At 44.1% G+C, this 16583-nt stretch overlaps 1 protein-coding gene across 1 annotated transcript in view; it reads right to left on the bottom strand.

Moving 5' to 3' along the window:
• The window catches only part of PNPT1 (polyribonucleotide nucleotidyltransferase 1), a 1644852-nt gene that overhangs the window by 926033 nt on the left and 702236 nt on the right, over positions 1–16583 (bottom strand). Inside the window, exon 13 of the mRNA XM_044055211.1 lies at positions 8227–8329. Within this exon, the coding sequence (XP_043911146.1) occupies positions 8227–8329 (103 nt within the window). The remainder of the gene's footprint in view (positions 1–8226; positions 8330–16583) is intronic.

The following is a 16583-nucleotide window of genomic DNA, read 5'->3' as shown; positions in this document are numbered from 1 at the left end:
CCTGGAATCCTTGACGTCTCAAGTGAGCCGCGACCACTGCAATACATTTGGTGAACACTCGGGGGGCTGTAGTGAGACCAAAGGCAGGGCTCTGAACTGGTAGTGACTGGCTCCCAGCCTGAAGCGGAGAAACCTCCTGGAGCGTCTGTGCATTTTGATATGGTAGTACGCATCCTGAAGGTCTATCGAGCACATTCAATTGTCCTGACCCAAGAAGGGTAGAATGGACTGTAGTGTGACCATCCGGAATTTTGTTTTCTTCACATACTTGTTTAGCTTGCTGAGATCCAGTATTGGTCTCCAGTCCCCTGTTTTTTTTGGTACCAAAAAGAATTTGGAGTAGATTCCGGATCCTTGCTGGTCTGCTGGGACTGGCTGGATAGCTCTTTTTGACAGCAGCTTTGATATTTCTAACGCTGCTTGTTCCTTTAGACTGGGTGGAACGTCTGGAAGGGATCCTTTGGGTTGGGATGGGATGTGAATAAAGGGGATTTTGTAACCCTCGGATATGATTGATTGCACCCATTTGTCTTGAGTGAGGGAAAGCCAGGCTTTTGGGTACAGTGATAATCTTCCCCCGACTGCCTCCGAAGGTGGACAGCCGGGCAGCTCCTCAGGGATGCTGAAAGGGTTTATCAGAGAAAGTCTCTCTGCTACCCTGGTTTTGGGCCCCCCTCTGCCCCTAGGGCGTCTATTGTTGTTCCCCCCTCTGCCTTTAGAGGGGAATCGACTTTGTGCGTCAGATGAGACTCCTTGTGGTTTGCGGAACCACATCCCCCCCCCCCGACCTTTGGGATAAGGTCTGGAAGGGGTAGAAAAACGGACTCCCACGGCAGAGAGAGTCTTACCTTCCTGCTCGCACCTAGTCAATGTATCCTTCACCTGAGGTCCAAACAACGTTGAGCCATCAAAGGGGGAATTGGTGAAGGATACCTTGAAAGGGTCCGCAAAATTGCAAAGCCGCATCCAGGTGTGGCGTCGTAAAGCTACACCTGTGCCTGCGGCCCTACTCGCCCCATCAGCCGCATATGAGATAAGCCGCATGGAGGAGTTGACAATCAAATTCAGGGTTACCAACTGGGAGTTCATTTTGTCTTGGAACCCCTCAGCTGTTGCATCCTGCATAGCCTCACCCATATCCTTGAGTAAATCCCTCTGGAGACGGGTGAAGTGACACAAGTAGTTCAGCGACCGCATGGCAAAGGTCGCTGAGGAAAACATCCGCTTACCGTACCTGTCCATGGTCCTAGACTCCTTATTAGGAGGATGGACAGGTACCGAAGGATCGGCTAATTCCTTCTTAGTAGCTGCGGCCACCACCATGGCATCAACAGAGACACCTTTGGATAAGAACTGTTTCTCTCTTGGGGCAGTAAAAAATTTTGACGGCCTCCTTGGGGTAGGTTCCACCAAATCAGGGGCCGTCCAAGCCTTCTTTGCCACCACTTCCATGAGGGGATCAAAGGGAGGAGACACCCAGGAGGTGGAAGGGCGAGAGCCAAACGCCTCAAGGTAGACCGACTCATCCTCTGAAGGGTTAAGGGCGGGCCAGTTCCCCCTCTGTTTAAGGATTTCAAGGATGTCAGCAAAAGAGACATCCTCAGAGGGAGACCGAGGGGAACCTTCAGATTCCTCCAAGTCGGTGTCAGAGGTGATAGACTCAGGAGAGTCAATGTGCTTCCTCTTGCACTGTCTCTTCCGAGGGGGTTCCCCTGCCGGATCAGGAGAAGCCACGGAAGAAGAGGATATTCCCAATGGGGAAACCTGAGGAGCTGGCTCTCTATGGTCTGTTATGAGGGGGTGGGTAGAAACCACCGCAGGCACTGAAGAGGGAGGAGCTAACAGAGCCGACTGTGGGGTAGACATGGGGTCTAGCACGCTCCGCATGACCTCGAAGGCGCCCCGATCAGCCAAGGCCGAAGGTCCCCGCTCCGAGGAGACAAGGACCCCCCCCGGCACCGACAGGGACGGCTCCGAGGCTGATGTCGGAGCCGAACTCACCAGCGCCGACACTCCGAGAGGGAGAACGGGGTTGGACAAGGGTCCGATGCCACTCACCCCCTCGGAGCCGACGAGGGAAGCCCGGCACCGAGATCCCTCCAAGGAGGAAATTGGAGCAGATGACGGAGCCGAAAGGGAAGGTATCGGCTCCGACGCACCGACAGCCACAGCTCGGACGAGCCCCGGCTCCGAACTCAAAAGAGTCAGAGGAGGAACAGAAGCAGGGATGGGAATAGCCGCTGACTGTTGAGTAGGGCTATGCAGCATTTGGGCCAGTGCCTCAGACTTGAGAAGTCTACTCACCACCCTTTGTAAGTCATAGTCGGACAGCCTGGAGGACCGAGAGGAATGGGACCTATGGCTCCGCTCCGACAGAAGAGGGGATCCCGGGGCCGAGTGGATGGAGCCGATGGAAGGGGACCTCGACCTCTTCTTTGAAGGTGGCTCCGATAAGACTATCGGAGCCGACTGAGTCTTAGCAACCTCGGCTCCGGCCGGAGCCGAGGTAACGGTTTGAGTCTTTGAAACATCGACTCCAGCCGGAGCCGATGTCGAAGCAGCCTTGATGCTCCCAGCAGACGGCTCTGAAGCTGGAGCTGACGGCCTGGAAGTCTTTGAAGGCTTCCCCGACGCAGACTGGGTCTAGGGGCCTTCAGGCTTTAATAAGCCTCGAAGAATAAGTTTATTTTTGCGTTCCTGCAGGACTCTAAGGCTGAATGCATGGCAAACAGCACAGGAGTCCTGCAGGTGCAAAGGTCCCAGGCAATAGACACAAGAAGTGTGACCGTCTGTCAGAGACATTTTCTGACAGCACGAGTCACACTTCTTGAAGCCTGAGACCTTGGAGTCTTTAGACATCCTAAAAGAGGAGACTGTATATCAAAGGACACAGACACAACACACAGACACACCCTTTAACCAAAAGAAAAAACCCAGTCACACTAAAATGACAAGGGAAAAAGGGGAGTGGGCCAAAGGCCTAGAAGTTAAAAGGGAATAAAAAGGGGATAAAAACGAGGGAGACCCGATTTAAACTAAAGGAATACCCTGTACTATAAACTAAACTAAATAGAAAGGATAGGGGTAGAAAATTGAAGTTTTTGACTAGAAAAAACTCACTAACCTGCCAGAGCCGGTAGAAGAAAGCACCTTGCAGCTAAGCGGCAAACGAGATCTGAGTAGTTACCGCCTAGCATTGTGGGATATAGGGGAGCCTCGAGCCGGTGGAATTAGCTCTCGAGCTTTAGTATTGGCCGAGTCGGAGCCGAGGATCGGCTCCGAACCCATCCAGCAAGAATGAAGGCGAGACTGACATCTTAACATTCATTGTTTCCAGGTCCTGAGAAAGTTGACACCAGAGAGCTTTTAAGTACCATTGAAGTTTCCTCATATGCAGTCTTGCATATGGAATTAATAGAATGCAAGAGGCCATGAACCCTAGGGCTTGCAGTATTTTTCTTGCAGAGATATGGGTTTTGGTGGCCAGTAGATTGAAGAAGTTTGTCAAATACATTTGTTTTTCTGGCGTGAGGAATGCCATTTGGGAAGTTGTGTTCATGCTTGCTCCCAGGAATACAATTTGTTGGCTGGGTACCTGACGTGATTTCTTTTTGTTGATGGTGTACCCCAGTGAAGTTAAAAGTCTCTTTACAAATGTCAGGTTCTGGAGTAGCAGTTCCTGACTGTCTGCCTGAATCAGGCAATCATGCAAGTATGTGTAAATTTGAATTTTTCTCTGCCTGCAATACGCAATGGCTGGAGGTAGGCATTTTGTGAATACCCTGGGCGCAGTAGATATGCCAAAGGGAACTGCAGAGAACTGATAATGTACAGAGCCTTCTCTGAAACGTAGTTATTTCCTGCAAGATTCCCTTTTGGGGATGTGCAGATAAGCTTCTTTTAAGTATAGGGTGGCTAGCCAGGAGTCCTTGGCTAGCACAGGAAGTAGCTGTTGTAGAGTAAGCATCTTGAACCTTGGAACCACAAGGAAGGGGTTGAGAATAGATAGATCCAGGATAGGGTGCCAAGAGTTTTCTTTACTGGGTACCCAAAACAGTCTGGAGTAAAAACCTTGTTCCCTATGCTCTGCTGGGACAGGTCGAATAGCCTTGATACTGAGAAGAGAAAGTACTTGCTTTTGGGCCTCTGCCCACTGGCTTGGAAGGTGGTCTAGCCATCCACTTGGGGTTGGCAGTGAGTGGAAGCAGAATCTGTATCCCTGGGATACAATGTTCAAGACCCATCTGTCCTGGGTGATGTACTCCCAGTTTTTTGCATGTAGGGCAGGTTTTCCTCCTAAGGGTGCAAGGCTTGGAAGAATTAAGGATAAGTCAATTGTGATATTTTACCATAGGATGTTGGCTTACTACTCCCTGTTTTAGAAGTGGGAGCACTCCATTGCTTAGATCTGTGCATACCTTGAGATTGTAATCGTGGTGGTATGCTGCCCCAGGGTTAGGTCTGAGAAGGTCTGGGAGGGACTGGAAAGGACCAGTTTTTTGAAGGCCAATGTCTACTGAATCTAGGTGGCTGTACCTGTAGGAAATACTTAACAGTTTGCATAGATTTAGCTTTTTCCTCCATCTTTTTGAGGACGACTTCTGCTTTATTGCCAAACAGGGGTTCTTGATTTAGTGGTGCATCTAGTAATTTTGCTTTGACATAGTCTGGCAAGATATGTTCCTTAAGCCAAGCATGCCTTCTAATAACAGACTCAGTGACAGCAGCCCTGCAAGATGCTTCTAAGGCATCAAAACCACATTGCAAAGTATGTTTTCCAACTTGGTTAGCAGAATGCATTAACTATTTATGTTCTGCACAATCAGGAATCGACATCATTTTTTGTTTAATTAGCTCCATAATATGTTGCTGATACTTTAACATATGAAACTGGCAATTTAAAGCCCTGATGGCCAGAGTAGCAGAGGTGTATGTCTGTAAATGCAATAAAAAAGATGTAAGGTGAAACAATGAAGCCACGGAGGGAGATTCAAACCAAAAAGTTTATTCTGCTATAACATTAACGTTGACACAATTCGTTGTCACAATACATTTTCGTTTAAAGTTACTTCGTCAGATGTGGGAGTGCAATACCTTCTGATGTATAGAGAACTCTGCTGACTTCTTACTCATTGTGCATGCTCGCACACTGATTTCTTTGTGATGACTTGGTTAGAGGTGTATGTCTTCTTACCCCCATCTGTCTAAAGCCTCAGACTCCCTGTCCGAAGGGGTAGGGATTTTGGCTATTGTAGCCTTAATGCCTTTACGTCCCTGAGAAATGGTCTCTGGATCCACAGTAGGATTCTTAAAGAGAAACTTGTGGGAGTCAGGTACTCTGTAGTACCTGTCAGGTTTCCTGGCCGCTGGAGGCAAGGTATCAGGGGTAAAGCTGGATTCCAAGAAGACATCATCTACAATCTCCAGAACAGGGGGTATAGTTAGAGGCCTGTGCTGAGGCAAGTCTAAAAATTCTCGGAGTCTCTGTTTGGACTGTGGGTAGTCCTGGAATTTCCAGTGGAAATGCTCTCTTAAGGTATGCAAGGTTTCACCAAAAGAAAAGTCCTCTGGAGGGGAGGCAGAGGGGATGGAATCTTCTGCATCTGAATCCTCATAGGTAGATAAGGGAATGTCCTGGTAATCAGAAGGATCAGAGTTTGAGTCTGTACAATCAGAAGGAAAATCAATCCTTTGTCTTAAAGAGGGGAAGGCTGGCTTCCCCTAATTAAAGTTATAAGGTCTTCAGCCATTCTAAACATTTGTTTCCATGGCATGGGAGCTAGAGCATGCGCTTTGGTCATCAGTTTTCTAGGCGAAGTGCAAACTCTGGGCCTGAGAAACTCAGTAGATTTAGTCAAAAACAAAGATGTCGGTTTAATGCAAACATCAGAAGGTTGAAATACACCCTCAGAAGCCGGTGCCTGCACAGCGGCTCCAGACCCATCCAAGGTAAAGACATCGGCAGGTTCCATAATCGAAGAAGCAACTTGCGGCATACCGGACTCCGAAAGGGTCTCAGCAGAGGCCAGAGAATCTGTAGAAGCGGGCATCAGGGGCTGCGAAGGCACCTCACTGAGTGCTGGCCTATGTGGTCTGTCTCTATCTCTATCTTTATCCTTACGTTTTTTCAGAAGATCAGTAGCTGGATGGCTTATCAAAGCCATTTTGGAATACAGAGAATGACAATGAAAGAATTTAGCGACAAAAATAGCCCGACGACGAATAGTTCGGGTGTTGAACAAGGCACAGAACTGACAGCGAGGAACATCCTTGCCTGGGCCTAAACAGATGACGCAGTAAGAATGAAAATCTCTGTGAAGTATTTGCTTTCCACAGGCAAGACAATTATTAACTTGTTCTGACATCGGATAGAGCAAGAAAAAAGAATCCCCAACGGGGTACTTATCTTTTAGAAGAGGTCTGAAACTCAAATGAAAATTTCAGGAGTCGGCCAACCGGCACTTGCGAACTGCTTCTGCTTCGGGCACCGCACGGGAAGAAAGACTGATGTAATGGCGTTGGCTGCATGTTTTATACCCATGAAGTCCTGACGTCATGGAAGAAGGGACAGCATCCGATGCAGAAATCCCAAGACTCTTGGTATTCAGGCTGACTGAGGGCTACCTGCAGGCAGATAACCCAAATGTGATGACTGCAACAGTGAAACACGAAGAACATCTGGAAAGGAAGACTTTCAACAGTAAATATACGAACTGCTGATCAGATGACAAATAAGAATATGCAGGTTAATTTTCACATGCATGAACACAGAGGATTTAAAATCAGTCTCCAGAAGGGAAATCATGGGCTGCACAGAGGAAATCTGATTTTTTTTCCTCTTCCATGTGCTGTTAGTCATCAACACTCCTTTGTTTGGACTTGAGCCAATTTATTCACCCTATACTGAGTATTTCAGCACAGGGTGAGATCAGTCCAAAAGAGTCGATATTCAAACGACCATGAAGGTGCTTATCTGCAGTTAATGGCATCTGACAATGACGATCCCTTCCTGTGTAAGGAAAAAGTGAGCAGTGTCACCACATGAGACACTAAGACACTTTTTTCTAGAGTATTTTGCTCTCCATGATTGCTGGCCATCAGATTTTCCCTGTACAGCCCTATCAGAGAGTGGGAAGTGGTCAACATGCAAGCTGCCATTAAGGGTTTCTACTTTAAATGCCAGTTTCTCCTTGGGAACTTGGACAAGCAATCTTCCACAATTTTATGGCTTGAGCCATGTACACGTTCATGCATAAGTGTATCCCCAGCTACTGTGTTTAAGTTACTTGATGAGCATTTGTCCTTGGCCTGTCTACACTTGTTGTACACCTTGGTATCATTACTTTTAGTAAGAAGGTCTGCCTTCCTTCACTCCAGGATGTACAAGCTAACATCATCATTTCACTCTCATCTTCTTCAGCTGGTTCCTCCAGCAGCAGTCACTAATCGATCCTGGTTCATCCGCATCACACTCAGTGCTTTATCCTTTATACAATACAGCTGGTGCAGCTTTCTATGTTTTACAAGTCATTACTTGCTGCCTAAACTGCTACAAGAAAAAGCTATATGTATAAAAACAACACCCTTTTTTTAAATGTCAAGTACATACATAATAAGCAAACAGTTATGCAAGGTCTTACAAGTAAAGAAAGAGCCTAGTCACAATAATCTGCAGAGAAAACAAATGTTCAGCCATGGAATGAAGCAGATCTTGGAAGATTTTGTTCCAATAACAGCAAGAAATAACCAACTTCTTCAGTGGAAAAAGGAGAGCCGAGCTAAAGAAGGGAAACATTATGATGAGTGGCTGGTGATCTTTTCATTGACTGACTAATGAAAAGGATTACCTGCTTCACTCTTAAATCTTTCTCTCTTTCCTGGCAGAAACCCTCTAAATCTAAACAAAATGTACAGTGAAAACTAACAAATGGGACGCAGTTGAAGTCCTAATTAACCATGTTGTTCAGTACAGCTCCAGAATGGAAGCACTCCAGTAATGAATCCCACTGTCAGCCCTCAAGGGGGATTAGAGCAAAATAATAAGAAAACTCCATATTGGAAATTCATAGCACAGCCCATCTACACAGCCACACAGAGAAGATCTGCCAACCATGTGAAATTCACATCAGCAAGACCATGAGGCAACAGCTTTATAAAACTACTTACATGATCCCTGTGACTTTCAAAATATAAAGCTATATAACAATATTTTACTGGAGGCCTTACCTGAGTCTGTCCTCTTTGAAACAATGCTGACCCATGGAGTGGTTTAAAGAGATCAACTTCACAGGAAATGTTTCTTAAGGATGTTAGGTCTCTGCCATCACATCTGTAACAAAATAAAAACAGATTAATGACTAGTCACACTTTTAAGTGTTACTTCTGGAGCATATCTTATGTTTGCTTTCATAATTCAGGAATATAAACTTACAGCATACTCAACTCATACACAACTCCTAACAAGATGCAGAGCTAACAGAAACAGTACTACTTTAATAAAGGGAGACTGATGCAATCAGTGCCAGTGACTATTCCAACAAAAATAAATTACTATATTAATTACTTTCCTAAATACTTTTTGCTTCACTTGCTGACAGCTGGCTCTCATTCACCTTATCAAGTAGTACAACATACAATTTACAGAAAAATAAATGCTTTGCTCAGTTTGGCCAACTACTTTAAAAGATTCATGACCAGAGACATCAATGAGGAAGCTGAAAGGACCTCAACTTTAGCCCTGTTTAAAACCTACCACAGGTCATTATAACAACACCCACTAAGATGCCATTCATTATACTTTTCCAATTAGTCAACTGCTCACATCCAAGCTTCCAAACATCTACAGAGATGCTGTAAGAGCACTGTATGTATTTTATCCACAGCTACCCTGGTCATAGCACTGTTCATCTCTTCCAAGGTGATTAAAACCATTAAAACTGCCATTTCATCCTCAACTAGTCGGGCAGTTGTATTGTGTCTAAGAAATAGCTCACTAAGGTCTTTGTGCCTAACTGACCACTCTCCTGACTAAATAATGTTTTATAGTAACTTTTAAATCCCCCCAGGATACCGTTCTGATCACAAATCAGGCTACCAACCTCTTTCCTAAATGTAAACACCCTCCCTTTCCACATTTTGCTACTTCACTCTCACAGTTAAGGCCCTAAAGGCCTTCAAGGAGTTGTCAAAACACAACAGTCTTACCTCATCCCTATTAAGCTCCAGTTTTATCAGTCCTTGTAACTTAACTTTCTCTTCACACAATTAATTTCCTCTTCACGTGAGAGACTATTCCTTTCTCTGTGGCTCCTCTACTTCTCAAGTCAAACCTTTACATTTCTGCCTCACCTTCCACTGCTTAGTCTTTATGTAATCCACAGTCTTCCCTCTAATAACTTTGTTACAACTTTCCCAACATCTCTCTCTCATCCTATGACACGGATCTAACTATTACATCAAAATTTCCTCCAACCAACTCCCTCTCTCTCACAGAAGAATAGACAACAGGGTAATCTCCAATTTCTTAAATCTTGTTTCCATGATACTTTTAACTCTACCTGCAATACTACACAATCAGAAAAGATCTGAAGCTCCACTCTTACTTTTCATGCCGTTAAATATACCTTCTACCCAATCTGGACCAATTACAGTACAAGGAGAATAAAAAGTCAAACCTTGTTAATTACCCGTCTTATGTTTCACCAACCATACATTCATAAAACCTACCAACCTTAAACAGTGGGCAAATAATTTACCATTCAGCAATAATGCTTAATGCATGTGGACCTCCATCAATGCCCTTTCTTCTTATAACCACATTCCAAGTCCCTATGATTATTCACATCACGCAATTGGACTTGCATTTATAATCAGACAATGCCTTGGTTGCAGCAGAATACCATGTGACAATTTATTTGTGCAGGTAGCTCCCACTTCCTTTCCAAAGTCATTATCTTCAGTAGCATTCTCCATGCATTCCTCATTTTCACCAATCAGTTCACTCTGTTGAAAATTTTACCATCCTTCTTTAATTTAAATTAATAGGTAGTACCCAGCCTGAAGATATTAACGCACAGAAAGTCTCTCATATTGTACATGGCCTTATCATGCACTGAAGCCATAATGTAGTCTTTTCTATCCACTGCATATTTATGTAGACTTACAGTTTTCACAACATCTCACCCCAGTGATGAGTCAGACAGTCCTCTCTGGTACGGCTCTTTACCTTTGCACCAAGGCTCATGCTCTTACTTCCTGGACCACAGCCACTTGTCCCTTTCTACTCTCTCTACTGTGAAACAGTGGACATAGTCCATTCACGTAAATTCCCTGCTTCCTGGGTAACCACTGCACAACTCCACTGGTCACAACTTCTTGCCGATTTCTCCCATGCACTGTACTGGGTCTGCTGCCTGATGCTCCAGTGTCGGACATACTTTTCTGCATTGCTTTTATAGCCTCCTCTGCCACTTGAAAATTTCTCATGCCACTCTTGAACCATAACTTAATCTGCACTGAGTAGATTGCTTGGAAATGCAGAACTCTCTGTCTACTCATTCTAAATCAGTAGTAACTCAGCTAATTTTCTTCCGCAAGAAAATAAAAAGTCCTGATCAACAAAAACTATTTTCACTGCATATTAACAGCTTACCAGGCTTCCATACTGCTGATGTATTCTCTGCTTCAGATGAAATGTTTCAAAGTGGACAATAATGGCTTTATGATAGTGACTCTTCCTCCTGCAAGTTTAATGTGGAATTCTATGCACTTGCCCAAGTCTTCTCTCTCCTTTGGTTGTTTTTTTAGCAAAAACTTTCACAATCTCTGCCTTCCAGAGCTTCAGGTACACTGTTTATCCAGCAGTGCTGTAGCTGTCTCATCTGGCAGCCGGTGCCATTCCCAGATTTGGCATTAAGTGGAGAAGTAAAAAAAAAATCTTGCACCAGGGGCACATCCCCCCTTCACCCCACCCTAGCTACTTTTCTGTTAGCCAGACAGTTTCAGCCAAATGGCTCCCCATTTCAAGTAGATCAGTCTGTTTGCAGAACCCACTATCCTTTTACCTAATGAATGAGAGAAACTGCCCCCCCTCTTGCCAATTGACATTTGGTTCACAAAGTCCTTCTATGAAAGTATAGTTGTGTAAAATCTTACTGTAACAGTAGATATCCTGTTGCAGTATTCTTTACATAAGGGAGAGTACAAGAGCTAAGAGAATGGATGGGAGAAGGAAGCAAAGAACAGCCCTCTACAAACCCATGCAGAATAGCCCTGGCAAAACCTGCCCGGGCCCTGGAAATAACATCCAATTTATAATGTTTAGTCAAAGTATGAACAGAGGACAAAGTAGCAGCCTCAAGGATGGAGTTTGTGTCCAATCCCTTGAAAAAGGCACAAATGACCAAGTAGAATGCCTTCACAGATGAAGACAGACATCTGCCAGGAAAAATATCCAGGATGAGTCAGTTTGCTTGAAAATAGCCAAACCCAAAGTCCTGTAATGAAAAGAAACAAAAAAGCTTCTCAGACTTGTGAAATGCCTTGGTTTTATCCAAATAATATTTGCGCTGTCTATGCATATCCAAGGTGTGAAGAATCTTCTCAGTGGCAGACTGTGGAGAAGGAAAAAAAGAAGGAAGGTGAATAGACTGATTATGGGACAACTCATTAACCACCTTGGGCATAAAAGAAGGATATGTTTGTGGAGACACCCTTTCTCTGTGAAAAACTGAAAAAGGAGGAATAGCCATGAGGGCCTGAAGTTCAGATACACTCTTGGATGAAGTAAGAGCTAACAGAAGAACAGACTTCCAAGTACAATGGTGCAAGGAAGCTGAACTAGCAGGTTCACAAGGAGCCATAACCTGGGTTGTTTTCTACATCAATATTTGCTAAAAGAGGTAATGAAATTACCTTCGTATATAAAAGATTCTTTTGATTTTTTTGGACAAAATACAAGCAATAGACTTGAAGGAAGGGATATATTTTTTGGTTTTAGATGTGGTTAGTCTCTATACAAATATACAGCAGAGATTCAGCATGGAAGCACTGGAATATTTTCTAGGTGATAGTCCCAGGACTCAATATACTAAAGAGTTAACTTTTTTCTGCCTTACAAATTTTGAATTCGATGGCTGTTTGTATAAACAAATGCAAGGGACACCTATGGGGGCGTGTATGCTAATCTCTTCATGGGCCTCTATGAAAATACACATCTATAGGAGTAACGTTTACAAGGAATATGTAAAGGGTTACTTTAGATTTATTGATGATCTTATTTTTATTTGTAAGGGAGGCTATGGGGAGGTGGAAGAATTCATAGAGGATCTAGAGTGCAACAGGTTTTCTATGAGGTTTGATGATTTACAGAAAGGCAGTAAGGTTAGCGATCTGGATATTACTATTGAGGGGGTGACTGGTGGTAAGATTAAAAACTAAAATATTTAAGTTTGACCAACGAATCAAATGCTTCATGCCACAAGCTGTCACCCTAAGCATACTATAGCATCTATTCCATATGGGGAACTAATTAGGATTAGTAGATTATGTAGTGACAAACAAGAATGTGAGAGAGAAATACAAAAGGCAGTTACTATGTTTTTGAACAGAAGTTATGATGAACATCAGTAAGAGAGGGCTATAATAAGGTCAAGAACAGAGGGGCTTATTTGAAATACTGTAGGAAGAACAGAAGTAAAGGGCTATTTAAGGAAAGTTTGGATAAAAATTTGTTCTTTGTCTCTAAATATACCCTGATCTCCGCAAGTTAGAATATTTAATGAAGTATTATCGGAATGTTGCCAAAAGGGAGGCCACATCTCTAAAGGATGTCAGGCTTAACTTCCCTTATCAGGGGGGAGAAGTCTTAGGGACTTCTTAGTACACGGGGATTATAGGAGACCATCTAGTCAAAAAATAGAGGAAGTAATTTTGAAGGATACATCACCCTGTGGGGAATGTTCAGTTTGTAAATATGTAGTTAGAACTTTTTCAACTATAAATGGTTAAGAAATTTCAAGAACAGGGGCCTTATTCTTGTATGAGTGTAGGAATTATTTATGGTCTTAGGTACCCTTGTGGAAAATATTATATTGGAGAAAGTAAAAGGAGTTTAACAGTAAGAGTTGAGCATGTGAGAGGTGTCAATAATAATAAACTAACTAGCCCAGTGGCAGAACATTTTAATAAATTTCATGAAGGAGACTTGAAGGGTTTACAAGTTACAGTTTTGGAATAAATTAAGAACAATTTTCTGAGTGAAGTGTGTGTTAAGTATTATTTAAGGAAAAAAGAATCCATTTTTATATTAAAATATAATACACTTCATCCAAGGGGCTTAAACAAGGAGTGCAATTGGAAATGTTTTTTATGAAAGCGCTTTGGTATGTTAAATGTTCAATTGTTTTTAATTGTTTAACTGGATAAAGGTTTTGTATAAAAACAGTTTATTTTAGAATAGGAATTACTCTGTAAAGGCTGTTAGCCAAGGCGCTAAGAGAATTTATTTCTTGTCCGTTTGAATTAAGCAGAATATTGTGCTTTTTACGCATTTCGATTCCTGTTTTTCTTGGTTGTGGACTATAACATTTTTGGTGGTTTTACATAAAAGAAGGATTAGTTCGAAGAGACACCCTTTCTCTGTGAAAAACTGAAAACGGAGGAATAGCAGTGAGGGCCTGAAGTTCAGACACACTCTTGGCTGAAGTAAGAGCTAACAGAAGAACAGACATCCAAGTACAATGTTGCAAGGAAGATGAACTAGTAGGTTCACAAGGAGCCTCAGTCAATTTTTCAAGTACAAATTAAGGTCCCAAGAAGGCAGAATAAGAAGTTATGTACCTACCATAACGTTCCATGTTAGTTGTCTTCTTCTCGCCTTCTTTCTTGCTGGATGGGTTCGGAGCCGATCCTTGGCTCCGACTCGGCCTTATACTAAAGCTCAAGAGCTATTTACTGGCTCGAGGCCCTCCCCCTATCCCACAATGCGTCAGACACCCAGATCTCGTTTGGTATAGCTAACACCATGGAGGCACACCCTGTCCCTACTATAAAGTTTACCTACAGTGGTAAGAACTGAGGAGGACATAACCTAGAAAATTGTCAAGCAGAGGAATAAGGCCTCAGAAGGATTAATCTTGGTCTGTCCAGGCTAGGGGGATAGCGGGTGGGACGCAAGAAAGAAGACGAGAAGAAGACAACTAACATGGAATGTTATGGTAGGTACATAACTTCTTAATGTTAAGTTGTCAATCTCGCCTTCATTCTTGCTGGATGGGACAGCGTCCCTAGCACCTTAGCCCTGGGTGGCTCATCGGAACAGACTCTTGAGCACAGTGGAACCAAACTCAGCCCAACTCCTGGAGGTCATATCCAACTTGTAATGAGAAATAAAGGTATGAGGCATGGCCCATGTGGCTGCACACAAATAGATTCCATTGGAAGTCTTGCTTGAAAAGCTACTGACGTAGCTAAGGCTCTGGTGGAATGAGCTTTTGGTTTTGTAGGGAGTTCTTTATGTCTTAGTTGGTAGATGAAGGAAATGATAGAGGCCAACCATCTAGATAAAGATAATTTAGACACTGGCAGGCCTTGCTTGCCCTCAGCATAGGACAGGAAGAGATGGTCCGACTTCCTAGTTTGTTTTGTCCTATCTAAATAGAAATGTAATTGCCTGTGAACATCCAAATAATGCAGCTTTTGTTCAGCTCTGTTTGAATAGTTAGGAAAAAAGACAGGAAGATCAATGGCCTGATTCAGGTTCGTCTCAGAAGGAATCTTGGGTAAAAAGGAGGGATTAGTTCTGAGTGAAACTCTATCTTTGTGAAAAACAAGATAGGGAGGACGAATACAGAGGGCCTGAAGTTCCGATACTCTTCTAGCTGAGGTGATAGCTACTAAGAAGAGAGTCTTCCAGGAGAGCAATTTTAAGGAACAGGTGGCCACAGGTTCAAAAGGAGGGAGAATCAGGGAAGTTAATATCAGATTCAAATCCCACGGAGACGGGGGATCTCTAACCAGAGGCCTCAACAAAACAGTCCCTTTAAAAAAGGCTTTACAAAGTTTATGGGACATGATGCTGGTCTCTGACAGGCCAGCGTGAAAATTAGCGATAGCAGCCAATTGGACTCTAATGGTGGCAGAAGAGGAGCCCGCTTGAAAAAGCTCTGCCAAAAAATCCAGAACACTGTGGACAGGGGCTGTAAAAGGATCTACATTTCTGGCCTCCGCCCAGAAGGAGAAACGTCTCCACTTACTAGCATAGGTTTTTCTGGTAGTAGATTTGTGTGAAGAAAGGATGACTTCACGCACTGGCGGAGAAATATGCGGAAGCCTGGCTAGGGTTGGAAGTGGAGCAACCAAGCTGTGAGGTTGAGAGATTGAAGGGATTGGTGCAGCCCGCCCGACTGATGGACCAACAGGTCTTGCACTGGTTCCAGACTCCAGGGCTGCTCCAGTAGGTGACGATGCAGGAATGGGAACCAAATTTGACGAGGCCAGTAAGGGGCAAGGAGGATCATCCTGGAACCCAAAGCAGTCGCTTTCTGAATCAGTTTGGGAATTAAGGGAAAAGGCAGAAATGCATATAGGAGACCCCGAGTCAATCGTGTACCAGAGCGTCTCTGGGGGAATGGCCGGGGAGGGGAAAAAGAGTGAAGAAGTCTTCGCATTTGCTGTTGTGAGGGGTTGCAAAAAGGTCGCAGCAAGGTTGACCCCATCTACAGAAAATCTTGTCCGCTACTAACTGATTAAGAGACCACTCGTGAGGCATGAGAATGGCTCTGCTTAGCCTGTCTACTATGACGGTGGACTTCCCGGGGATGTGCATTGCTATCAGAAACCGTTGGGAAGAGATTGCCCACTGCCAGAGTCTGAGTGCTTCTCGACATAAGGGATAGGACCTGGTTCCGCCCTGCTTGTTGATGTACCACACTACAGACATATTGTCTATCTGAACTGCAATAGTCCCGGTAGGTAGAGAGTCCTGAAGATCTTGCAACGCTAAATGTACCGCTCTCATCTCCAAGACATTTATGTGCAGGTGGTATTCTAGGGGTTGCCAAGAGCCCTGGACAGTCCTGCCCTGAAAATGCCCCCCCCAACCCAATCAGGGAGGCATCCGTGGTCACCGTGGCAACAGGAGGAGGAAGAACAAACGGTCTGCCCTGGAGAACTAGAGGGGAGACCATCCACCAAGCCAGGCGGTCTTTGCATGTTTGAGTGATTATTATCCTGTGGGACATTGGAAGTTGTTGAAAGGACCATTGGCTAAACAGCATCCACTGGAGGATCCGCATGTGAAAACGAGCCAGGGGGACTAAAATGATTGCTGCTGCCATGAGACCCAATGTCTTTAGTACAAATCTGGCCTGAATCGTCTTGCACTGTAGTAGGATCTGTACATGTCGGCGAATGTCTGATACTCTGTCTGGAGGAAGTTTTGCAGAAAGATCTTTTTTATTTAATTCTGCACCTATAAAGGTTATAGACTGACAAGGCGACAATGCAGACTTTTCTAAATTTATTGATATACCTAGCTCGGAGCAAGTCTGAATGGTATAGTCCCTGGCTCGCAATAGCTGATG

Source organism: Protopterus annectens, chromosome 1.part2 (genome assembly GCF_019279795.1).
Source record: "Protopterus annectens isolate FY-2018-M chromosome 1.part2, PAN1.0, whole genome shotgun sequence".
NCBI lineage: Eukaryota > Metazoa > Chordata > Ceratodontiformes > Protopteridae > Protopterus > Protopterus annectens.
The sequence above is the reverse complement of the archived record's forward strand: the minus strand, read 5'-3'. Positions and strand labels throughout refer to the sequence as shown.